The sequence below is a fragment of the Stenella coeruleoalba genome (assembly GCF_951394435.1).
Source record: "Stenella coeruleoalba genome assembly, chromosome: 2".
NCBI classification, from domain to species: domain Eukaryota; kingdom Metazoa; phylum Chordata; class Mammalia; order Artiodactyla; family Delphinidae; genus Stenella; species Stenella coeruleoalba.
This window is the reverse complement of record NC_137147.1, coordinates 30,796,645-30,822,780: the sequence shown is the minus strand read 5'-3', so window position 1 is coordinate 30,822,780 and position 26,136 is coordinate 30,796,645. Positions and strand designations below refer to the sequence as shown.

At 42.3% G+C, this 26,136-nt stretch overlaps 1 protein-coding gene across 7 annotated transcripts in view; it reads left to right on the top strand.

The window, feature by feature from the left end:
- Window positions 1-15,706: 15,706 nt before the first annotated feature.
- The window catches only part of PCNX1 (pecanex 1), a 171,938-nt gene continuing 161,508 nt past the window's right edge, over window positions 15,707-26,136 (top strand). For all 7 annotated transcript variants that reach the window (XR_013827110.1, XM_079913211.1, XM_079913210.1 and 4 more), the window contains exon 1: window positions 15,707-15,969. Coding sequence is in view for 6 of the 7 variants with exons in the window: in XM_079913211.1 (XP_079769337.1) it covers window positions 15,817-15,969 (153 nt within the window). In the remaining variant the exon portion in view is untranslated. The remainder of the gene's footprint in view (window positions 15,970-26,136) is intronic.

Sequence of the window (26,136 nt, the reverse complement as noted above, 5' to 3'; positions counted from 1 at the left end):
CAGGACACTGACCTAGCCTATAACGCTGAGAAAGGAACTGGTGGTAGAGAATCTCAGCTCTCAGCTGCTGTTTGAATCCTCAGGAGCAATGAGAAATAGGAGCTGGGATAATTCCTTTCCATTAGCAGCTGCTTACGCAGACCTGACACTTGGGTTGGATTAGTATTTCAACTCACCCCAATGTAGCAACTTTTTCACCTTCAGAAGGTAACATATGTACCACGTCACTGAGGAGGCTTTTTCTGTGGGCTTGTGGCAGGAAAGAGCCAGGCACCCTACAGGGCTGGACTGGGCGACCTGTGCAAGGTGCCGGTGGTTCTGGGAGGTAATGACAGTGATTGACACGTGTTCAGCAATTTACAGCAGATTGTTTCAAACCTCCTTTAATCCTCTCAACAAGCCTGAGAAAAAGAGGTTCTTTTATTATGCATTCTACAGATGTGCAAAGGGACTCCCTTTCTTAAGCAAAAGTCAGTAAATTGCAATCCAGAAATGAACCCAGACTGTCTGAATCTCAATCCCACATCCTTCCCCGTGAACCAGAGGTTCTAGTCCACTGTGTGGCAATCAGCTGTGAGATGTCACACAATAATTTGTCATTAACAAGACAATTAGATTTGATGGTGATTGACTGATTGATTTAAATTGAGGTAAAATTGGTATGTGACATTATACTAGTTTCAGGTGTAATGGTGATATATTTTAGAATCATAAATCAGAGTAGGTGATGTCTCTCTCACTTTCTTGTATTCAAATGTGCTTTTGGAGCAAGGAGAATGGGTCAAATTGCAGCGCGCTCCCTGGGGAACCACACACGTCAGTTTTATCTGTGCAATAGCACTGAAGGACCATGGCTGGTAGAGACAATAATAGTTGTCATGATTATAAGTTATTGCCATGCTTCACTTCCCTGCAAAACACTGGTTTTCACCAAAGTTTGAATCCGGGTTCTCCCACAAGAGTGTGCTGCTTGTGTGAATGTCATCCATCTTGAACATCTCCAGAAGACACAGGTGGGGAATCCTTGGAGCTCATCATGCAGCCTTCCCAACAGACCTGACTCTGGCAGTACATAGTTCGGGCATTGGGAAGTAGGAGAACCGATTCCTGGGAGCTACTACTCTGTATCAATGCTGGGTACCCAGCCCAGACACATATTAAGGTAAATGGACTTTTGCTTAGAGGGAAAACTTGTATAACCAACTCTTAATTTCTATTCGTACATAACGTTAAAACCACAGTGTTCTGTTAATGGCAATATTATCACTTTGTAATGGAGGCCATAGAAAACTGTAAATGCTATTATTACACAAATACAATATAAATATTCTTGAAGACCTGGGAACTTGCTGCAGCATCACCCTTGGCCACTCTGCAGATGTTCAGAAGCTGTACCACTTAGTGTGACTTAGTAGAAACACTCAAAATATGTTTGGGAGCCATTTTTGCACAAAATGCTGTGATTTCTGCCGCCCTCCCCCCGCCCGGAACACTTGGCAAGCCTGGAGACATTTTTTATTGTCACGACTGGAGGCTGGTTTGCTACTGCTACTGGCATCTAGAGATGCTGCTAAACATCTTATAAGACAGCCCCCTCTCAACAAAAAATTATTCATCCCCAAATATCAAGAGGGCCGAGGCTCCAACTCTGATCTACACTGACACGAAAAGGATAAACACGTTGATAAAAATTTTTATGTGATGCAGCTGAGCAAATGCAATCAGGTTCAATCATAGAAGGGGAGAAAATTTGTTATTAGAACTCAGCCATCTCTATGTCCTTCAGCTTTTGGGCGTCAGTTTTGCTCAAGCCTCCAGATTACGGGTGGAAAGTCAGCCTCAGTATTTCCTGTGGGTTTCTGGGTGGCTTTGGTTTTAGCAGTGGGCTGTTGATGCTATTTGCTTTTTTTCACTGCTACTACCTGTTCCAAACTGTTGCTTTCAACTCCTGCATCTGCTGCCTGCCTCCCCAGGCCCATTCCTCTTTCTAGCTTTCTGCAAATCCTGACAAAACACCTCTTACATGTGCTTATTGTAGGTTGCAAACTATTGCTGATGGTTCAGGGTTATTTGTACATTTCTCAAGTCTTCCTCATCACATGAAATTTCCTCCCGGCTATGATCTTACATAGGGTTTCACTATCCCATCCAGATGTCACTCTCTCATGCCCTGCTCATCTCTTTCAGGTGCCATATGCTGTCTCTTGAGCGGTCAGCTAAAAACTCAGATTCCTATTTCTTTAGTATACAAAGTAATTTGGCCTTCTTTGTTTCACTTGCCCTGGGTCGGGTGGAAGTGGGATCAATCAATTAAGAACATCAAAGCATTTTCCTAGACAAATAACAGCAATCATAAAAAACCCATATCCCATGGGCTGAAGGCAAAATTGTAAGTACTGTTTTTTTTATTATTTAATTAATTTAGTTATTTTAGTATTGGCTGCACTGGGTCTTTGTTGCTGCACGCGGGCTTTCTCTACTTGCGGCGAGTGGGGGCTACTCTTCGTTGCGGTGCGTGGGCTTCTCATTGAGGTGCCTTCTCTTTGTTGCGGAGCACAGGCTCTAGGTGCACGGGCTTCAGTAGTTGTGGGTCACAGGCTCTAGAGCGCAGGCTCAGTAGTTGCAGTGCAAGGGCTTAGTTGCTATGCAGCACGTGGGATCTTCCAGGACCAGGGCTCGAACCCATGTCCCCCTGCATTGGCAGGTGGATTCTTTTTTTTTTTTGGCAGGTGGATTCTTAACCACTGCACCGCCAGGGAAGCCAGTAAGTACTGTTTTACTAGAATTTTTTTTTTTCTTCGCTTTCCAACAGACTGGGGAGAAACGATGTGATGTAGCTGTTAAGAACAGTGGGCACTGGAGTTAGACCATCAAGGATTTGAATCTTGGCACTACCATTTTTTGTCTGTGTGACCTTGGGCAAGTTACTAACCAATCTGTCCCTTAGTTTCCTCGCTATTACAATGGGGAAAATAATAGTACCCACCTCATAGAGCTGTTGTGAGAATTAAAAAGTTAGTGCACGCGAAGTACTTTAGTTCAGTGACTGACACAGGGAAGCTACTCAACAAATGGTGAGGATTGAAGAGTGGGGTATATAAGCAGACTTCTCACGTAAGAGAGGAAGCGCGCAATAAGCACATTCCTATAGAGGGCTGAGTGTACTGAGCTATAGGGGTTCAAAGAAGACAAGGGGCTTCTGCCCTTAGAGAACACCCGGTTTCCTGGGAAAGATGGAGCAGTAAACAAATAACTATAACTCAATGTGACAGTGCTACAGCAGAAGTCTGTTTATACTCGTTAAAGGATTTTTACTTAGCAGTGACCGTGACACGGTTGCTGCGGATAGATGTTAGTTTCTATCTAACTGGAGAATCACAGTGCATATTACATTCTCCGTGTAGTGAGAGAGAGTTAAGTAGAGTGTCCCTCTGTCAAAATCCACAGCTTAAGGAACCAAGATGTGTCTCTGTTCTGTCTTTACTTCTGGGCTCCTCTCTCCATGGGTAGCGTTGGAGGGGGCTTCAGACCCCGAGGTGTTCTGCCTCTTGATTAAGAGTCTGGGGGCTCAGCAGCATCTTAAAATGCATACAGGAGCCAGCTATCTGTCCCGATCCTCTAGGAGATTACTCATGCCGTGTCTAAAAAGAGCCTAAATTATTAGGTAGAACATTAAATGTGCCAGTCTTAAGTGACTTAAATCACTTGTCAGACTTTATTGTTTTTAATTGTTTATATTGCGAGTACATGTCCTGAGAAAGCACATTTCCAAATAGCAATGATGATGGAAATGTAACAAGCATTATTCTTCATATGATTTTAAGACCTTTTCATCCCATGATCTCCCCAACCTCCAAAATATACCATGGCCTAGGGTGAGTTACAGAAACCCTCTGGGCCATTGTTTTGCTAATTAAAGTCAATGAAACCTTAGATTTTTAAATATTTATAGAGAATATTGGGAATACCTTGAACGTCACAAAGCAAGAAGGGATATCGTTATTAAATAGCATAAAATTAAAGTCAAATGGGAAAAAAATCAAAGTTAGATTGATTTCTCACACCTGCCCAGGATAAATTCTAAGTAGATATAATATTTAAATGTCTAAAATGAAACCATCTTCTCTTTTAGAAGAAGATAAAAGAGAGTTATTCACCATAGAGTGGGGAAGGCCTTTCTCATTATGACACTAAATCCAGAACCATAAAAGAAAAGCTTCTATAGTCAATATCATAAAATAAAAATTTTCTGCATAGAAAAACCATAATCAAATTTGAAAGACAAATGAAAAACTAGGATGGAAATATTTGCAGCTCTGTTACAGACCAAAGACTAATTTTCCTTAGCCGGTGAACTCGTACAAATCAGAAAGGAAGACCAACAGTGCAACAGGAAAATGGGCAAAGAATATGAACAGGCAGGACCTGGAAGAGAAAGCACAAATGAAAGTGATTCAGCCTCACTCACAATAGAATAAATTTTAAATTACACTGAGATATCTATTTTCAATGATCAAATTAGCGAAGACCCAAAAGCCTGATACCAATTTCTGTTGACGAGGGTGTTCTGAAACAGTCACTTTCATACCCTGCTAGTGGGAGTGTAAGCTGGTGCAACAGCTGGGTAGAGCAATTGGTATTAACTCCTCTTTTACGAGTCTATGCCTTAGATATTCCCCAAATGTGCAAAATGAAACATTGGGTTGGCCAAAAAGTTCGTTCGGGCTTTGGTATGCTGTGGAAAAAATCGAACGAACTTTTTGACCAGCCCAATATATGCAATATTAACAATTATAGCCATGTTTTAAAAACAAAACATTATTAGCTACCTAAATGCCCATCCCTAGGCATTAAATTAATTGTGGCACATTCATATAATATAATATATAATTATATACAGTATAATACGATGCAGTGAAAAAACAATGATGAAGCTCTTTATGTGCTGATACAGTAATCTCCAATATATATTGTTAGGTGAAAAAAGCAAGGTGCAGAAGGGTGTGTACAACGTTATACTTTGTGTACAGAAAGCGAGTTTATATGACTATCTATGTATATATATTTTTTCCTTGTATATACATAAAATATCTCTGTATAGCAGTAGAAAGTATGTTTCACTGTATATCCTTTTGTTTGTTTGGTTGGTTATTTTTGGATATTCAACTATATGAAGGTATCATCTATTAAAACTTTAAAAAATGAAATAATAATAAGCCAAAACTTGTAAATAAGTCAGTTAGTTAATTAATGCATTAAATAAAATCAATTTTATTAATAAATAATTTAATGGCCAGGTTTCTAAACACACGTATGCTTGTCTGTCTGTTCAGTCTCTAAACCTCCTCTTTGATCCTTAACATAATCCAGTTTTATTTAGGCACCTGCTCCTCCAAACATACCCACTGTGTCTCAGTCCACATCTGGGACTGCCTGGTCTAAGTGTACTTCTATTCCCATGGCCAGTAATTGGTTCAGGAACCATGGCCAAAGTTAGTGTGTGGCATTGCCCTGAGAACAGGGATTGATTCAAGAATGCTAGAGGCTCCTGGGAAAGAAGTTTCCTTGGTCTTAGGACAACCTCGCCCAAGTTGATGGCATTTCTATATGAAACCAGTAACTGCTACAGCCATTTTGTGTCTGTGAAGGAAGTGGTCCAAGGTCAAAGCCAACACACAGAGGAGTCATCTCAGGATACTGCAGAAAAATAGATCCAGAGCCACTAATTAAACTCTCTGAAGACTGCCCTACCCCCTGGACTTGCAGTTCTATGAAGCAATACTTTTCCTTACTGTTTATGTGAGTTTGAATTGAATTTTCTGTTACTTGAAGCCATAGGCTAATAATACCCAGATTGCACAGAGGAATATGTTTCCAAGCATCGAAGGGAAACACATGGGTAAGTCAGAAGGAAAAAAATGCCTTCTGAATTTTCTCAGACTTAGCAAACTGCCAAGGTACATGGCATGTGTTGACATAAATCTTTCCAAATCAGGCTCTGAACTCCAATTAGAATATGGTACAGAAATAAGTTGGAGGGAAGGGGTGGAGACACTGAGCAGAAAGATACCAAACATCTACAGTGGTTATGACCCAGTGGGGGCTCACAAAGTTTTATCTCCCTTTTCTATATTTTCTCAGATTAAAAATGTGAATATATTATTTTTATGATGAAAAACTACATACCAGTCCAAAAGGCACCTTGGAAACAGAATGGTAGAGAGGCTGGGCCAAGCAAACCCCCAATAAGATAATGTCAGGTTTTCAAATACAAGCCTGAAGGCCAAAAAAGTAAATTAATAAATCTTTTAAAAAGCTCTTCATAGGGCTTCCTTGGTGGCGCAGTGGTTGAGAATCCGCCTGCCAATGCAGGGGACACGGGTTCGAGCCCTGGTCTGGAAAAATCCCACATGCCGCGGAGCAACTAAGCCCGCGCATCACAGCTACTGAGCCTGCGCGTCTGGAGCCTGTGCTCCGCAACAAGAGAAGGCCGCGACAGTGAGAGGCCCGCGCACCGCAACTAGAGAAAGCCCTCGCACAGAAACGGAGACCCAACACAGCCAAAAATAAATAAATAAATTCATTAAAAATATATACATATATCTTTTTTTAAAAAAAGGCTCTTCCTAAATTAGAAATTAGGAAGTTTAAGAATTCCTTGTAAACCTGAGGCTGTTAGGAGTGAGGGATTTAAAATAAACAAAATGGAGAAAGCAAATTTAGATTACAGCTGTACTATTTGAAGCAGAGTTCATTTTTCTCTTCTTGAGACAATGATTTTCACAAATACTTCTGAGATGTCATATTTCTGATCACCCCTCATATGGAGTTTGTTTTCATTTTCTGGTAATTGCCACAGGCTGAGGGTCATTACACAATTGAGACTGGGAGGCCTTAGCATCTTCTGGACCAGGGAGAATTCCGGAGGTAGATGATAAGAGGTTTTTTTCTGTATTAATCCACTGGCCACCTTTGAAGAGTAGAAGGAAGATGAGATCTCCATAAAGGACACTTGAGACTAGGGTGATCAGGGAGCTAAGAGGAGACCAGGAAGAGGAAGCAATGATCCAGAAGCAAAAAGATTACCTAAGATAGAGACTGAAAAGTGCCTGTTGGACTCTGCAACTAGGAAATCACTGGCAATTTGGGCAAGAGCAGTGATGAGAGTTAAGTTCGAGAAAGATGAGGAACATTGTTTCACCCTTAAGAGACTTGGCCTTGAAGGAGAGGAGAATGAGGGTGGAAGCTGGAGTAGTCAGAAGGCTTAGGGACGAGAGGACCTGCTTATAGGCTCAAGGAAAGTGCCAGCGGAAAGAGAATGCTTGCAGTGCCTAAGGGACCCAGGTTAACAGTATGGGTTAGAGAGTGCAGGAGATGGGGCGCAGAGCATGGGTGGAACCATTTCCTTACACCCAACGACACCTCTTCCACTAAGAGAAGAAAAAAAAGATGCACTCATGTGTAGATAAATTTAGAAGTAGAAGGGCAGGAAATTGAGAGATTATAGTCCTATATCCTCTGTTTTCTTTGTGCTTATGAGAATGATATAGATGTCTTGAGAATATTGGTGAGATTATTTTTAAGTCATTAAGAGGGATGCAACAGATACTGAATAAGAACCAAAGAACTGCCAGGGAGAATCCAGGTAGCAGCTGAGATTAGGACTTGGAATCTAGGGGCAGTAAAGGAAGATAGGTCCAGTGTTAGGTTTTGGTTGATGGCCAGGGTGGGAGGTAAAGGAGTGAAAAGGCACTAGCCATGGAATAATTGAATTGCAAAACCACAAGACCTAAACTAGATAAGGAAGTTAGGGGAGGAGAAGTGGTTATGGGTGTGGTGGTAGAGGGGTCATGAGAAAGAACAGAAGGAAGAAATTTTTTAAAAGGAAAGATCAGAAACAGTGGGTCTCAATACCAGTTTGCAGAAGAATAGGGAGCTTATCAAAAATGCAGATGTCTGGGCCCCATGTCAGAGATTTCAATTTAGTAAGTCTCGAGTAGAGCCTAGGTATCTGCATTATTTTTCCAAGTTATTAATTGCTTTTCAAAAATGGTTAATATGTGAATGACATAAAATTCAGAAAGTACAGAAGACATACAATGAAAAGTAAGTGTCTCACTCCTATGGTAATTTCTGCTGTCATTTTCTCAGATGTCCTATTAGGGACATTCAATACATAATCTTATTCTTTATATATATATATATTATATATATGTACATTTTATATATATATAATATATATATGTATAACATATATGTGACAAACGGTAACATATTATACATGCTGTTCCACACTATTTTTTTTCCTTAAATTTATTTATTTATTTATTTATTTTTGGCTGTGTTGGGTCTTCGTTGCTCGCGCAGTCTTTCTTTAGCAGCGGCGAGTCTTCGTTGCGGTGCGCAGCTTATTTCAGTGGCTTCTCTTGTTGCAGAGCATGGGCTCTAGGCACGCAGGCTTCAGTAGTTGTGGCACGCGGGCTTCAGTGGTTGGGGTGCATGGGTTCTACAGCGCAGGCTCAGTAGTTGTGGCGCACGGGCTTAGTTGCTCTGCGGCATGTGGGATCTTCCCGGACCAGGGCTCGAGCCTGTGTCCCCTGCACTGGCAGACGGATTCTTAACCACTGCACCACGAGGGAAGCTCTGTTCCACACTTTTTAATTGCACTTAACTATGTATCTTAAAGATCAATCCATGTCGGTTCATTAAAAGCTATATAAATATTCTGGACTTCCCTGGTGGCGCGGTGGTCAAGAATCTGCCTGCCAATGCAGGGGACACGGGTTCGATCCCTGGTCCGGGAGGATCCCACATGCCGCGGAGCAACAAAGCCCATGTGCCGCAACTAACGAAGCCTGCTCTCTCTAGGCCCCATGCACCACAACTACTGAGCCTGAGCTCTAGAGCCCATGAGCCACAACTACTGAGCCCACGTGCCACAACTACTGAAGCACCTGCGCCTAGAGCCCATGCTCCGCAACAAAGAGAAGCCACTGCAAGGAGAAGCCCGCACACCGCAACGAAGAGTAGCCCCTGCTTACTGCAACTAGAGAAAACCCGTGCACCGCAATGAAGACCCAGTGCAGCCAAAAAAATAAATAAATAAAAATTTAAAAAAAAAGCTACTTTAATATTCTATTGGCTGCTTGGAATTCTATTTTTTAATATCAAAAGATGGAAAACAATGGGTGTATATATTAATTCTCTAATTCAGGGATTCCCAACACTGGAGGAGTTTTTCAACACCCTAGGTATAGATGTGCCATAACTTGGAAGTCTACGTTTTTAATAGAACATTGTGATTTGGGTGGTTCATGGACCACACATTGAAAAACACTTGTCACAGGACTTGAGAGCATAATGAGTTCAAAAGATGGAAATACTTAGAGAAAGACAGTGAGAAAACTAGAAAAACAAGGAGGTTTCACTTTGCATAGTGATCTCTACTGATCTTTTTTTGAGAGATTTTATCCCGACTATATCACTCCCCTGGGACATAGATGCAAAATATACTCTTTGTGCATAATTAGAAAAAGCTTATGTATATCAACAGTTGCTGAATCCCAGTGACGATAAGCAAAGCAAAAGCAAAAATCAAAACCAAAACCAAAACCAAACCAAAGCAAGTCAAACCACATGAACAAACAAAACTAATAAGAAATACATTCCCATGTGCTGTCAAGGTTTCCATAAAGAAAGCTGTGAAGAATCTCCAAAGGAAAGATCTTTTTATTACATCATTGGGATATTCATTTTTGCCATTAGAAAAAAGCCACAGCACTCAAAACTAAATGCAATGAGTCTACAACATTGAATTCCTCAGGATTCTTGAATTCTGCTTGGATGTTTTGACTTGGGTCTAGGACTAATTTAGGAAGTAGCAGACTCTGGACTGAAACACAAGTTTATCTGATTCCACACCTCATTATCTTTCCACTACCAAACACTACTTCCCACCAAGGCATGTTCTTGGTGCTCCCTGCCAGGGAAACCAGATATCCAGCCTCCAGAGGTGACACCTTTCTCATTTCTGCATAACTTCAGGCAGATGCTCTAGATGACACTGGTAACTACTAATCAAGTGAGCTTTTCAGGGAATCACCCAGCTTCATCAGTTGGCCCAATAGGTCCTGCTGGAATTATGTTACCCTGGCTGAATCAGAATGGTAAACACGCTTCTTAATATGGTGTAGCTAAACACATCAGACATCTGACGTAGAAGAATCCTTTAATGTCAAAAGATGGGGAATAATGCATGGGTATTTTGTTTATAATTCAGGAATTCCCAGTATTGGGGGAGTTTTTATACACTTCCCCTTTCCTTTCATTGCCCTGCCCCAGAAGTGTTGTGTGTGAGTTTAAGAAAAGTGAATTGCATTTTTAAATATACATCAGAAGATACCCTTAGGATGACGCAAAACTACAGTGAGTTACTGAACTAGTTAGTGTCAATTAAAACATGTTCTAAAGTACTCATCTTATGGAATTGACATTTTTAAAAAACAACAGAGTAGATTGAGATGAGATTTCCAAGAAGGACGAGCTGCTCTTATTTTTTTTATTAAAAAATTTTTTTTAATACCTTACTGTTCCCTTTTTATTTTATTTATTTATTTTTGGCTGTGTTGGGTCTTCGCTGCTGTGCAAGGGCTTTCTCCAGTTGCGGCGAGCAGAGCCTACTCTTCATTGCGGTGCGCGGGCTTCTCATTGCGGTGGCTCCTCTTGTTGTGGAGCATGGGCTCTAGGCGTGGGCTTCAGTAGTTGTAGCATGCAGGCTCAGTAGTTGTGGCTCACGGGCTTAGTTGCTCCGTGGCATGTGGGATCTTCCTAGACCAGGGCTCGAACCCGTGTCCCCTGCATTGCCAGGCGGATTCTTAACCACTGCGCCACCAGGGAAGCCTGGCTGCTCTTATTTTACTTACTGATATTTAGCTCCATATCCAGATAGTGGTATTTTACAATTGTATTATGTAAGACTTGGGAAGTTCCACACTCCTCCAACCCCCGCCCCAGCCACCCTTTGACTTTCATTTTCCTGATGTGTTATAAAGTGGTATATAGCTAACGACTAAAAAGAGAATCAGGGAAGAATTCTAGGGCACCTCCCGTCTCTTCCAAATTTCTTCACCTTTATTCCCTATTTCTTCTATGCTGGTGAAATGCTTTTGACTGTTGAAGAGTTACCAACTAAAAGCTAAAACAGATTAAAATCTTTAATTGAAAAGTCCTTGCTTTCTGTGTTGCTTTATTTATTCAACTTACATTGACTGTCAATTGATCTTAACAGCTTGCTACTGGGCATTGTGTGACAGGCTGAGAAGTGCCCTGCCCTCAAGGAATGTACAGTTTAGTTGGAGGGATATAAAGAAGTACACACTTAGGTGCCAAAAGAATGGAACATATGAGTACTCTAGGCTATTCAAACAATAGATGAATGGGTTTGAAATAGTCATAATGAATCTTAGTAGACAGATGGAGGAGTAAGGTTTTCTAGGTAAGGCACATGGCATCAGTAACAGTATAGAGGCAGAAACTGGTAAATCAATGGGCTGATAAATAAAAATAAATAAATGTGTATGCTGATATTCATGTTAAAAGGTTTTATGTTAGGAAATAATGGGAGCTAAGTTAGAGAAAACAGGGATTCAGGTTGTAGGGGACGTCGAATGCTTGGCTAACGAGTATGTCTTTAGTACTCTAGGCACCAGAAGGGAATTGAAAGCTTCTGAGAAAAGGAGGGGCACGGGCAAAGTGGATTGGGGAGATTCATTTGTTGGTGGAATGCAAAATGGTTTTGAAGAGAGATTGGAGGCAACAGGAGGCTATGTGGTCTGAGCTTATGAGAGTTTTCACCAGATTGATCGATCTGGCCGTGTAAAGGAAGGCTTGAGCCAGAGAAAGCCTAGGAAGCTAGACATGGAGGAGGGTGTATGAGGTTCTAAGCCTGAGCGAGTGGGAAAATGTTGGTTTCACCAAGAGAAATAAATAAGAAGGGCTGGTCTGGGGGGGCATGTGTGTAGAGAAAGACATGGTACCTGCTACATTTAGGTTGCCGGCAGGACATGAGGCTATGATGTCTAAGTGGATCATTGCTACCGCATAAACTGACCAGAGCTGCAGTCTGTATGCCTCTGCTCTGAGGTGGGCTTGGGTGGGGGTTACTAGAAGGTTTTGCACACTCAGCTTTGTCCCTTTCAGGCAGGAGAGAGCATCCACTGTCAGAGCCTTCTGAGTCCTCAAGGGGCCTGGTCAGGAAGTACAATTTTAATAGAATTAGCTGAAAGATGAACACATGTCAGGTGGTGGTTTGGCAGTAAGTCATTGCTGCTAACTTTGACAGCCTAAGTGTCACATTATTGATGGCTTTATGCATGGCTAAGAGGGTTAACATTCAGCAAATTAGATTCCTCAGTTTTTGTCCTGCTCTTGTATTTTATGGGTATGATAGGGTATGTTACCTTTCTGCGCCTCGGCTTCCTGTTTTTAAAATAGGAAGCTTGTTGTGGCAACATTCATAAAATTTTGAAAGCTACAGATAAAAAGCACTGCAGCATTCTCTTGCCTCCCACCCTCACCCCAAAGACTGAGTCCGTCTCTGGGAAAGGTCATCCGTTTCACTGAATTCTTTCAGTGGCTAATTCCCTACGTCAGTTAATTAGCATTTTTCTAAAATGCTTTTACCAGTCCAGAGCTCAAAGATGAAGTCTATAACTGTCTTTTCTATCTCTTGGATTTGCTCATCCTACTGACCCTTTTTTACTCAGTGGCTGGTGCCATGTGACTCCCACTTCTAGGCTCTTGGATCAAACCCAGCCATACTGGAGGGGAATTAGAGTTCTATATTAATACTCTGGGACCTCAGCATGAAGTAACCATGGTCAGTGTGAAATGCAGTCTCAGTTCTAGGTATTAAGTGCCTCCTTTGTTTCTAAGCCTCCCTCTGTCTGCCAGATCTGGGCTTTGGATACTCGTCTTGTTGCCTTGAGCCCAAGTCCTTGTCCTCCATACTTGCCCAGTACCTCCTCTCAAGGACCTGAATTCTACTTGTTTTCATCAGTTCCCCAAAGGGAGAGAAATCCAGACCTGGAAGACAATACTGAGGTTGGGGCCTTGCTATAAGCAACACATTTCCTTAAAGCTTGCCATGATTTCCCAATTTCTGTCTGCTCCTGGATTTCCCAAGGCCGCGTAGCCACTGCCCATTGGCTTACCACACTCGCATCCTCTGTGTTGAACAAGCCTATCCTGGCTGCCTTCCTGGTTGCTGCCGGTTACATACCCTCCAAATACTGTCTTCTGGCTACACACTCGTCACGACAGATGGGTCTGCCTCCAATTCCATGGATGTATCTAGTTCTGGTCTCCACTTCTTCCAGTCTACCTCACCCCAATTACAGTTAATCCTTTTACATTAAACTACAGCAGATATTTGCTGGAGTGGAAACTGATGTGGTATTGGAATTTTATCCTTGTTTACATCTTCCTTTGTGTTGGAAAAGCTTGGGATCACTTCCAAAAGCTGCTTAGAGAGCTTTCCTGTCTTCTTCAGGAGAAACAAATGAACACTTGACAATACCTTGTGTCTGTGACAAAGGCTCAAGGCCACTCTCTTAATTGTAAAATTGCATATTTAACCTTAATTTTGCTTTTAGACATACTAATATATTTTAAAGTATATTTTAGCCAGTGTTCATTCACGTTCATTCACGTCTCTCAATTTCATGTTATTGGAACTTCATGGCTTTGTGCTTATAAGGAAACGAACAAATCAAGGCTGGGGATGGTATTCTACATTGGTAGTTTCAAATTTTAAGGTATATTAAAATCTTCCAGAGGGTTTGTTAAAATAGATAGCTAGGTTTCACACCCAGAGTTTCTCTGGATGCCTGAGAATGTGCATTTCTTTTTTTAAAATAAACTATTCTGTTAAAAAAAATATTTATTTATTTGGCTGCACTGGGACTCTTACTTGCAGTATGCAGGATCTAATTCCCTGACTAGGGATTCGAACACCTGGCTGCTTGTATTGGGATCACAGAGCCTTAACCACTGGACCACCAGGGAAATCCTAAAAATTTGTGTTTCTAACAAGTTCTCAGGCAATGTTGACACAGCTGGTCCTGGGATTACACTTTGAGAACAACTGGCCATACGTTTAAACTGGCCACAGGTGACCAGAAGCTGAGCAGTTATTGACCAGTTCAAACTCTTATCTGAATGGATAAGGTGGAGAGTGCTGAGAAATAAACTTCCAAAGTTCAGTCCATGCAGTTAGGATGACTGCTGGTTCCAGAGGTCTTTCAACCACTTCTGAGAACTACTTGGGCAATCACTTAGTTTCTTTGTGCTTGGGTTTCCTAATTCATAAAGTAAGGCTAGCCTGTATGCTGCCCTTACAGGAGTATTGTGAAGGTCAAATGAAATGGGTGTGGAAATGTTTGAACTGTAAAGTGGTGTGACTCTGGGAGGTATTGCAATTGTTTTTCAATATTCTTCTTAAAACGTCACCACGGATTTCTTTTGGCTCTCTTGCTTTTCTCATTAATTATAGCAACTTTAATCCAGGAATAGAGAGTACATTTATTGCTATCATAAACTCAAACTTCAAACTTTTTTTAAAAAAATTTTATTCAATGAGATCAGACATGCCATATAAACATTACACAGAGCCAAGAATGATTCCCAGACTTTACAGCTATAAAAAGAAAAGTACGAGACCCTGTTGTGACTTGGGGTGGAGACGCCGTTAATCTTTCAACCCTGTTTAAATTGGCCCATTAATAAAAATGGCTACAAGTTACAGCACGTTAAAAAATAAAATCACCGTGTACAATGATCAACCTGTCCACCCCATACCTTTACACCTCTTGCAACTTCTGTTAATTTATCTGTCTTTGGAAGTAGTAAATCTGTCCAATCCTGGCCGTGGTTATTTTTCTCAGTCAAGGGCCTCCAGCTCACTTTATGGACCAACACAGTTCTTGCTCAAAGTGGGTGCGTTTGTGAGTTTTCAACCGTCATCAGCTGTACCTGATCCTTTCCGGCCTTCAAGGAGTATCTCAGATATGAGCCTCATTGTTCCTAGGCCTTTAATAAATATCGTAATTCGTCAGCCAGGATGCTGACAAGGTCTCGGGGGGTGGAAGACCCGGTTTCTGGACTGGTGAAGGAACTTGCCAGCTTCGGGTACCGGGAGCGCAGTGGGGTCTACCACAGCCTCGACTCGCTATCCCCGGAACCTCAGCAGCCCCGCCCCCGGGCCCGGGCCCGGGCCAGCGTTCGCGTCCGCTCGCGCTTCCCCCGGGCGCCACCAGGAGGCGCCCGCGGCTGCGGAGGCGCTGCGCGCACCCGCGGGGAGCCGGATCAAGGGGCGGAGGGAGAGGAGAGGAGAGGAGAGGAGGAGCTGGAGGGGGCGCGGCTTGCTCCCGGTGCCTCCCGGGCGCCGGGCCTCCTTCTCCGCCAGGCTCTGGGCTGGCGGCCGGCGGGGGTCGCGGCGGTGGCAGCGGCGCTGGCGGGCCGCGGGCGGCGGGGGCCTGGCTCCAGCTCCGGGTGTTAGGAAACAAGATGGCGGCGGCGCTCCGAAGGCCGGTCCCCACCTCTTCTCCGCTCTCCTCCGCCCCGCCGCTCGCCTCCTCCTCCTCCTCGATCTCCTCCTCCTCCTGCAGCAATCCCAGCGACCGCAGAAGCGCCGGCCGGCTCTCCCGGAGCTCCGGAGGGGGATAGATTGGGCAGCTGCGGGCTCCGGCGACCAAGGCAGAGCTGGGGCCGGGGCGGGGACGGCGACGGCGGCGGCGGCGGCGGCGGCGCCGGGTGGGGATGGGGTCGCAGACGCTGCAGATCCTCCGGCAGGGGGTGTGGGCCGCGCTCAGCGGGGGCTGGTACTACGACCCGCACCAGGCCACCTTCGTGAACGCGCTGCACCTCTACCTGTGGCTCTTTCTGCTCGGCCTGCCCTTCACCCTCTACATGGTGAGTGTGGGGGCGGGGAGGAGGGCGGCTCCATACCCTTCTGGCGGGCCGGGTTTCCCGAGTCCGGCGGGCGGTCGCGCCTCCCTGGCTCCGGGCTGGGGGTGCGCCCTCTTCCCCTTCCCGGTGCGCGCCCCCCACCATCCCGCGCCCCGGTCCCCTAGGGGCCCGCCGCCCCCCTCGCTCTGGTGCTCCCCTCCCCCACCCGTGCTCCCCACTGTCCTCTCCCTGGAGGGCTTCCCCTATTTCAGTGATGACAGGAGAAGCGAATCAGCAGCAGCCTCCGCCTCCCGCCCCCGGGCGCCCAGCCCGTTTTCTGGGAAGTGGTAGCTTCCTAGGCCCCTTCTTCGGGGTTCCTGATCCTGCCCTCTCCAGCCTTTCTAGCCGGGTGGGTGAAGCCCGAGTGGGGCTCCCTGCCTCCGCGTCTGGTGGTGGGCGCCGAGCGTTCTGCTCCCAAGGGCCGCCGCATCCGTCCCTGGCGCGCGTGCTTATCTGCGCTCCGTTCCTCGGGCGCCGGACACCCCTGGGGGACTCCCTGCCCCTGAGGCAGTTCTCGCTCCTCCTCTCCGGGGAGTACTCTCCCTCCACCTCGCCTCTAATCCGGGTGCGGAGCTTTTGGAGCCGCAGGGAAGAATGTGTGCCGCTCGGTGCGGAATATATTTTGTGGGGAGTCCGGGCTCTTACTCGCTTAGACGTAGTGGTTGAAAATCTGACTCTCGCCCTTCCTGCCTCTCAAAATCCTGTTTTTGCTTACCAGTGGTTCTTTTCTGTTCGGCTCCGTGGCCAGTGGCTTTTATTTCCAGGCCAGCTTTGGGGGTAGGGAGCGGGGGAGATACGGGGAATCTGGCTGGCATTTCAGCAGATTTGTTTGGGTTGGTTCAAGGCCTTGTACTGACTGATAGGAAGAAAGGAAAGTACTGCCTGTTGATGAATTCAGTACGATCAGTTTCTCCGAACGATCTAGGGTTTTAAGATACATTTTCACCGAAAGTTGTGAGCGCATTTTCTTTTTTAAAACACATTGGGTTAGGGTGGGGCATTAGGGAGACTAATGTGGAAGAGAGGTGATACTTAACGCTTCAGTTAAAATTTTAAAATAACCAGAAGGGAGGAAAGATTGGTAACTGTTTATTTTAGGAGAATGCCTTTGAATGTATTTCTGCTAACGTTGTGGTTCTTCGTGGAGCTGTAGTAAGGGTGCTGGATTAGAAAATCTGGTGAGGATACCCATTTCTTTCCTAAGTGAAGCTCATTTACACCACTTGGCAGAAAAAGTGGAGGAAGATGTACTAAATTTCACATTCTCAACAACTTTTAATTTTTCATTGAAATCGTTTGGGAGGGACCTGCTGCTAGAGGTAAAAAAGCCATTTTAAAAAAAATACTGAGTAACTGATGGCTTATTTCTTTAGGGGACTTGTTCAGTCTTGTCACTTTCTGAAAATTTATCACAAAGTGTTATAATTTTCCATTAATTCTGGCCCAGGGAGTTAGTTCTATTTGCACTTCTCTATCTTCCAGGAATACGACATAATTAATGAACAGGTTAATTACTTTGGGTGTAAGAATCCTCAGGCTGTCACAGAGCTCTTTATAGCAGTTTTCTTTTATATCCAAGAGAATTGTAAATTTAAAACTGAAGCTGGTTCTCAGCTAAGACTCTTGGTGTTATTAAGGCATTATTAGAGCAAATGGAAAGCACTGAGTTCACTGCTTCTTTTTGGGAGTTTATTCAGTTAAATTTAATTCACAAATAAATATTTGAATGTCTACTGTGTGCTGGGCAATTTGCTGGGTTCTGGGAAAATAAAATTGCTTCTCTGACTTTCTTGTTTATGTTAATGGCAACTCTGTTTTTCCTAAACCTTTAAAAAGCTCTCGTTGATTCTTCTCTTCCTCTCTCTTCACATCCGGTTCAGCAACAAATCTTGTGGGTTCTATCTTCGAAACCTAACTAGAATCCAGCTAATCATCATCACCACTCCCTTGGTTCAAGCCATCATTATGTTTCTCTTGGGTTGTTGCAGTGTTCTAATGAGGGTCAGTGCTTCCATTCTTTATTCTCTATTCATAAAGATGTCTGAGTGATTCCTTAAAACGTAAGTCAGATCGTGGCACTCAGCTCAGAGCCTCCCTTCCCATGTGTTTACCCCCCCCCACTCCATTTGCCTTCTTACAATTTTCCCCACACAATAACTGTGTTCCTGCCTCAGGGCCTTTGCACTTGCTATTCTACCTCTGGATGACTCCTCCCCTCCAGATATATGTGTGACTTAACATGCTGCACTTATTTCAGGTTTCAGTTATATGTGAGGCCTTCCTTGATAACCACTGTAAAATAGCAACTTCCCAGCTCCTACAATACTTCCTAGCCCTCCTACCCTCCTTTATTTAATAGCACTTGTTACAAATTGGTATATATTTATTACTTAATGTCTCTCTTATCCCATTAGAATATAAACTCTAAGAGGGCAGAGACTTTTTGTTTACTGCTGTGTTGTCAAGACCTAGTTCAGTGCCAAGCACATAGTGAGAACTCAAATATGAAATGAATGATTAGAAATGAACAAAACACAGCTTTTGCCTTCAAGGAAGTTCAAGTCTAGCTTGGGGATAATGAACAATTACAAGCATTAGAATTGTTGTGAAAAGGTAAGTACAGAATGACCCTGAGCTTTTAGTCAGGGGATTGATCCTAGTCTGGGGGCAGTTAGCAAAGAAGATTGGTAAATGTTTACTTGGAAGTTATCAGCATTATAGAGGACAGTCCAAGCCACAGACTAGAATATCTGGGGAGAAAGTATAATTCATTAATAAGAAAATGGCTTGGCCAGAACTCCAAAGCCTAACAGCAGTTAAAAATCAGCAAAGGAGACAAGAAAGGTAAAAGGAAAATGAAGAGAGGAACCCATAACAGAAGCCAAGGAAAAAGTTTTTGAAAAGGAGAAAATGGTAACAAGTGCCAAATTGCCCTCCTGAGAGGCAGTACTAATTTAAATTTTCATCAACAGGATTGAGGGTACTTGACTTCCCAGCTCTTCTCAACACTTTGCAAAAAAGAGTGTCAATGGTTGTAAATTTCTTTTTCAACGGAATGTTGAATAAATGATTTCAGTAATATTCTGTTTTTGATAATAGGCAGAATTTGTCTTAAAGTACTTTTTAATCCAAACTTTTCTTAGTCCAAGCTAAGGATGTTTAACTGCACTAACATATATCACAAAACAACTTCTATTTGAGTTTTCCTATTCTCTGCACTCAGATAATTTTCACAGTTAGGTAATTGGTAAACAAGCAGAAATGTTTCTTTGAGAGAAGATTGATTGAGTCTTTCTGTTATTTTATCTGAGTTAAATCAAACGGTTTTCCTGTGTCTCTGTGCATAGCTGGGGAGGACAGAGAATTATTTTGTAGGTGGGCTAGGACATCTGGGACACCGGGGTAGTAACACTAGGATAGCATAGAGTAATGGTATGGAAAAGCACAGATTACAACAAGTATTCTGTAGATTCTACTATACTGTTGACTTCTTTAGCATTTCAGATGAATTTTACCAAACCACAGTGGAATAGTTACTGATTCTGATTCCTCTGGTTCCTCTCCGTGTCCCCTTAAAAGTTGATTAAATGCTTTCTTTGCTGGAATTGTAAAATAGTTCACACTTCCTTTCCTTCCTTTATCATGAGAACCTGAAGGGTTGCATGTTTTATAACTTGTATCGTTGGTGCTAGTCTCTGTTGCTTTGTGTTATAATAAGAAAGAAAAGAAAACCTAGGGGAAAGCAAGCCATTTCCTTTTGAGATTTTAAGGGAAAAAAAAAAAAGTCCTATTTGTAGAGCTTTGTACAAACCAAATAGAAACCTGAGTGCCAGCTGCCCTGAGAATAGGCAGGAATATTAGTCACAAATTTGAGAAACTTGAATCATGTATGTGGCTGTTTTCCTAATCCTCCTCACTCCCTGAAAGTTGTCTAGACATAAACTAAACAGATCCAAGCACCATAGTTGTCAACCTAAAAACTTTGTATTTTGAAATAATTTTAGGTTTACAAGAAAGTTACAAAAATAGTATAGAGATTCTTATATACCCTTTGCCCAGCTTCCTCTAATATTAAAATCTTACGTAACCATGGTGCATTTGTCAAAATGAAGAAATTAACATCAGTACAGTACTAGTAGAATTGTAGACATTATTTGGATTTCACCAGTTTTTCCATTAGTGTCCCTCTTCTGTTTCAGGATCCAGCCTAGGATACTATATTGCATTTAGTGTCATCATCTTTAACATGGCTTGCTTGCTTTCTGTTTTCCCTTACCATGCTGGGATTCTATTCTTTAAGGAATTTTACAATTTATAACAATTAATCAAATTGTGTCTTATAAGAAAAATTAGTGAAAGGTTATATGTCTGTGATAGGTACATTTTAGATGGAGAAAAGAGGAGAGTATTCTGAATGATTTTTAAACCAAGCATTGACCGTTAACCTATGTGAGGCTGTTTTTGAATTGAGATATTTTACGTATGAAGAATTGTATGACATGAAATAATTCTAAAGAAGAAAAAGACTTTAGACCTCATTCACACAAAATGGACACCAGTGTCTTAGCTTCCTCCTATAGTGCTGTTTTCCTAATTTATAAATTAGAAGCAATGAGACAAATGCACAACCATATTACAAGGTAGACTGTGACTAATCCCTTATGTGTCGTAAAGTGTTCAGGAATTGGAAGGAGGATGCAGTTATTTCCTAGAAGGCTTTATGCAGAGGATAATTCATACATTCACAACCTTGACTGTATGCTGGGCACTGTGGTAGGCCTTATGGTGGGGGACCTTTATAAGGTTTGTTATTTGTGCTGGAACATCATTTCCCATAATCATCCCACCAGGCAAGTGAATCTTTGTTCTATGGAAAAGATCATTTAGTGAAAGAATAGGTGTTCTTGGGTGTAATGGTTTGCTCTGCTATCAAGTATTTTATTGTAATATATCCAACATGTTAAAGCTTTCTTAAACCTTGTTTAATTGTTCAAAGTTACAGTTCCTAGAATTTATAAAATTTAACATGATATCTAACATGGTTAGTGTTTTGTTCCAAATTTCCCTTTCATTGTTGGCTTTGCCTTTGATTTGGTAATCTTACACAACTGCTGACAAGTGTTTATAGCATCGTTTTTGTTCACATCATTATGCAATGTCAGTGGTACTCAAACTTTCACTGTGTATCTATCTTGGCTTTCTTCCTTATTAAAGAATATCTGTAGGTAAAACACGGAAAGTCAAAGTAACTAAAATCACACAGTGCACCACATAGCTCTTCACGCTGTTCTAGGCATTGGCAGGTGGCTTTCAGCTAATTATAACTATATATTTTTGCTCACTAGTGGGGTGAGCAGAATTAGAATTCTCCATTGGATGGTTTCAAACTACCTGCCCTCCACTCCTCTGCTCATTCTGAGTAACCGCTTATCCCTTTTCCTTCTGTAGCAAGGTGCACATCACAACACAGGCTGGCGTGAGGCTGATGTTGAGATAATCCTGAGTCTGCTTTTTCTTTTCTTTTAAAAGGAAGTTACTCAGCAGCTTTGGAAGATTATTAGGAATTCTTTTTATATTCCTTACTAGTGTCTCTCATGATACTTCACTTGAGAATTGCTGGCCTGCCATATGACACAGGCTTCTACACAAGAGATAACATAGGACAGAGCTGCCATTACCTTTCTTCTTAGAAAAAAAAAAAGCCCACCATCTAATAACTGGGAATTAATTTGCCTGCATTCCTATTTTGCTTTACTCCAATAAATCAGTATCTGGGGGAGATTCCAGGCAAGTGTATTTTGAAAAGCCACTCCCCCTAGATGTACCAACAGAAAAAGCCTGTAGGTGATTGCTGGTGAACACCTCATGCTAACAGTCACTACCTGGGAGTTTTAGTCTATTATTTGTGACTGTCTGAAAATACCTTATTGTTTCCTGCTTAGGTTGCTGGTTTAACTCATCTCCTTTTTTTCAGCAGTGAATAAATTACTGAATAACTTTGACTCTGGCTGTAATGGGGGCTTTTATGGTACTGATAATAGTAATGCTTATATAGTGCTTTTTACCCAGTATAGTATAATTCTTGAGCATTTCACCCTCCAGTTAAAAAGCCATTGTTAGGTTTTTTATCATGAAAATATTACTAGTTGTAGAAATTGTTCCATGTGGTAATCATAATCCAAAATAAAAGTACATATAATCCAAAGTAAGGGTCCAGAATAAAAGCAAACAACGCTGTGGCAATAGTGTGGTGCACATTTGTATATCTAAGATTTTACACCTGGAAGTTCGCAGCATAAGTTTCTAGAAAAATTGCTGGGTCAAATTATGTACATTTAAAATCGAATGTCAAATTATACCTCAGAAAATGTTGTACCAGTTTTTATTCTCACTAGTGTATGAAAGGACCTGTTGCCCTTTGTTTTCACCAGCATTGGTTATTATGTCTTTTTGATGTGATAGTGTAAACTGGCATCTTGTTTTAATTTTTGTTTTTTTATTAATAGGTTCTTTGAGTATCTTTTCATAGGCTTAGTAGACATTTATATCTTTTTTCTTTTAGCTGCCTGTTGCATCCTTTATCCTTTTTTGAAAGTCATGTTCTTTCTAAGTGATTTTTGAGAGCCCCTTGAATGTTTAAAAATTAGCTCTTTGTTATGTATTAAAAATTTCCCATAATTTGTCTTTTAAGTGTATGATTGAGGTTTTTCTTTGTTGTTGTTGCGGTGCGCGGGCCTCTCACTGTTGTGGCTTCTCCCGTTGCGGAGCACAGGCTCCGGACGCGCAGGCTCAGCGGCCATGGCTCACGGGCCCAGCCGCTCCGCGGCATGTGGGATCTTCCGGGACCGGGGTACGAACCCCGTGTCCCCTGCATCGGCGGGCGGACTCTCAGCCACTGCGCCACCAGGAAAGCCCTGATTGAGTTTTTTGAGCATATAAATTTAACATTTTTAGTAGTTACATTTGCTATTTTTCTTCCTGTGGTAAAGACCTTCCCTGTTAAAAACTTGTAAAAATCATGTTTTCATCTAATAATTTTTAAATTTGGGGATAAATTTGCGTGGTTAAATAAAAAAGAAACTAAAAGGTGGTGAAATCCCTCTTTCGTATCTGCCACCATCTTCCCAGTTGCCACCTGCACTACCTCCCATAAAAAACCACTGTGGGGGCTTCCCTGGTGGCGCAGTGGTTGAGACACGGGTTCGAGCCCTGGTCTGGGAAGATCCCACATGCCGCCGAGCAACTAAGCCTGTGAGCCACAGCTACTGAGCCTGCACGTCTGGAGCCTGTGCTCCGCAACAAGAGAGGCCGCGACAGTGAGAGGCTCTCGCACCGCGATGAGGAGTGGCCCCCGCTCGCCGCGACTGGAGAAAGCCCACGCACAGAAACGAAGACCCAACACAGACAAAAATAAATAAATAGATAAATAAAATTAAAAAAAAAAAAACCACTGTGGATAGTTGCTTGTGAATCCCACCGCAGCTTACAGGCGCAAATTCAAATGTCTGTCTCCGTCTCCCACCGCTGCATTCTTTTTTTAATAAATTTATTTATTTATTTATTTTTGTCTGCGTTGGGTCTTTGTTGCTCCGCGCGGGCTTTTATGTAGTTGCGGCGAGCGGGGACTACTCTTTGTTGCGGTGCGCGGGCTTCTCATTGCGGTGGCTTCTCTTGTTGCGGAGCACGAGCTCTAGGCGCATAGGCTTCAGTAGTTATGGCACGTGGGCTCAGTAGTTGTGGCTCGCAGGCTCTAGAGCACAGGGTCAGTAGTTGTGGCGCACGGGCTTAGTTGCTCCGTGGCATGTGGGATCTTCGCAGCCCAGAGCTCAAACCCGTGTCCCTGCATTGGCAGGCGGATTCTTAACCACTGCGCCACCAGGGAAGTCCCCCACCACTGCATTCTATGTATTGTTTTCCCTCCACTTAATACATCTTTTTTTTTTTTTAACATCTTTACTGGAGTATAATTGCTTTACAATGGTGTGTTAGTTTCTGTTTTATAACATGGTGAATCAGCTATACATATACATATATCCCCATATCTCCTCCCTCTTGCGTCTCCCTCCCACCCTCCCTATCCCACACCTCTAGGTGGTCACAAAGAACGCAGAGCTGATCTCCCTGTGCTATGCGCCTGATTCCCACCATTTAATATATCTTAAACACCTGTGCATCAGTACCAACTGGGCTTCCTCAGTGTTTTATTTAAATTGAGATATACTTGATATATAGCATTATATTAGTTTCAGATATACAACATAATGTTTGAATATTTGTATATGTTGTGAAATGATCACCACAATAAATCTGGTTAACATCTTTTACCATACATAGTTAGGAAGTTTTTTTCTAGTGATGAGAACGTTTAAGATTTATTCTCTTGGGAACTTTCAAATATATGATACAGTAGTATTAATTGTAATCACCTGTACATTACATCCTCATGATATATTATTTTATAACGGCAAGTTTGTACCTTTTGTCCCCATTCACCCATTTCACCCACCCCCTACCCCTAACTCTGTCAACCACCAATCTGTGCTTTATACAGTATCTATGGTCTGCGTTTTGTTTTGCTTTGTTTTTAGACCCCACATATGAGATCATACAGTATTTGTCTTTCTCTTTCTGGTTTTTTGTACTTAGCATAATGCCAGACAAGGTCTATCCATGTTGTTGCGAATGGCAAGATTTCCTTTTTTATGGCTGAGTAGTATTCCATTATATATATAATCACATTTTCTTTATCCATTCATCCATTGATGCACATTTAGTTTGCTTCCATGTCTTGGCTATTGTAAATAATGCTGCAGTGAACATGGGAATGCATATCTCTTTTTGAGTTAATATTTTCGTTTCCTTCAGATAAATATGCAGAAGTGGAATTGCTGGATCATATGGTGATTCAGTTTTTAATTTTTAATTTTATTTTTCTTCTGCAGTACGCGGGCCTCTCACTGTTGTGGCCTCTCCCGTTGCGGAGCACAGGCTCTGGACGCGCAGGCTCAGCAGCCATGGCTCACGGGCCCAGCCGCTCTGCGGCATGTGGGACCTTCCCAGACCGGGGCACGAACCCGTGTCCCCTGCATCGACAGGTGGACCCTCAACCACTGTGCCACCAGGGAAGCCTTATTTTTAATTTTTTGAGGCACCTCTGTACTGTTTTCCATAGTGGCTGTACCAGTTTATGTTCTCATCAACAGTGCACAAGGGTTCTCTTTTCTCCACATCCTTGTTAACACTTGCTCTTTATTGTCTTTTTGATATTAGCCATTTTTACAGGTGTGAGGTGATATCTCATTGTGGTTTTGATTTGTTGAGGATTTTTGCATCTATTCATCAGTGTTATTGGCCTGTAATTTTCTTTTCTTGTGGTATCTGGTTTTGGTATCAGGGTAATGCTGGCCTCATCAAGTGAGTTTGTAAGTGTTCCTTTGTTTTTTGTTTTTGGGAAGACTTTGAGAAGGATTGGTATTAGGTTTTTAAATGTTTGGTAGAATTCACCAGTGAAGCTGTCTGGTCCTGGACTTTTGTTGGGTTTATTTTTTTTATTTTTAATAGTTCCATAGTAATGCATTGCATGGATATATTATTTATCATGTTACCTGCTGATAGATATTTAATTTGTTTACAGACTTTTGCTAACACAAACCATGCTGCAGGAAATAATCATACAGATGTCATCTCACATGGGTCTAGATATAATATTAAGATAAATTCCTAGAAATGAGATTGGTTGGTCAACAGGGTAAATGCTTTTGTAGTTTTGAAAGAGAGTGCCAAATTGCCCTCCAGAGGGATTGTACCACTTAACTGGCATGCCTGCAGGCAGTGTATCAGAGCCTCTTAGTGCTCCTGTGTGCCACAGCCTCACATAGTTTTGCGATTTTCATAGGTAAGAAATAGTATCTTAGAGTGGTTTTAATTGGCATTTGTCCTACTTTGAGTGGGATTGAGCTGCTTTTCATAAGCTTCAGGGTCATTTTTTCCCTATTTTTCTGTAGTAGTTCATATGCTTTATCCATTTTCTACTAGGTTATATGTTAAGAATTAATTATATGTTAGTCCTCTGTAATCTAATTGCAAACATCTAATAGTTTTTATAGTTCATCCAATTTGGAATTTATTTTG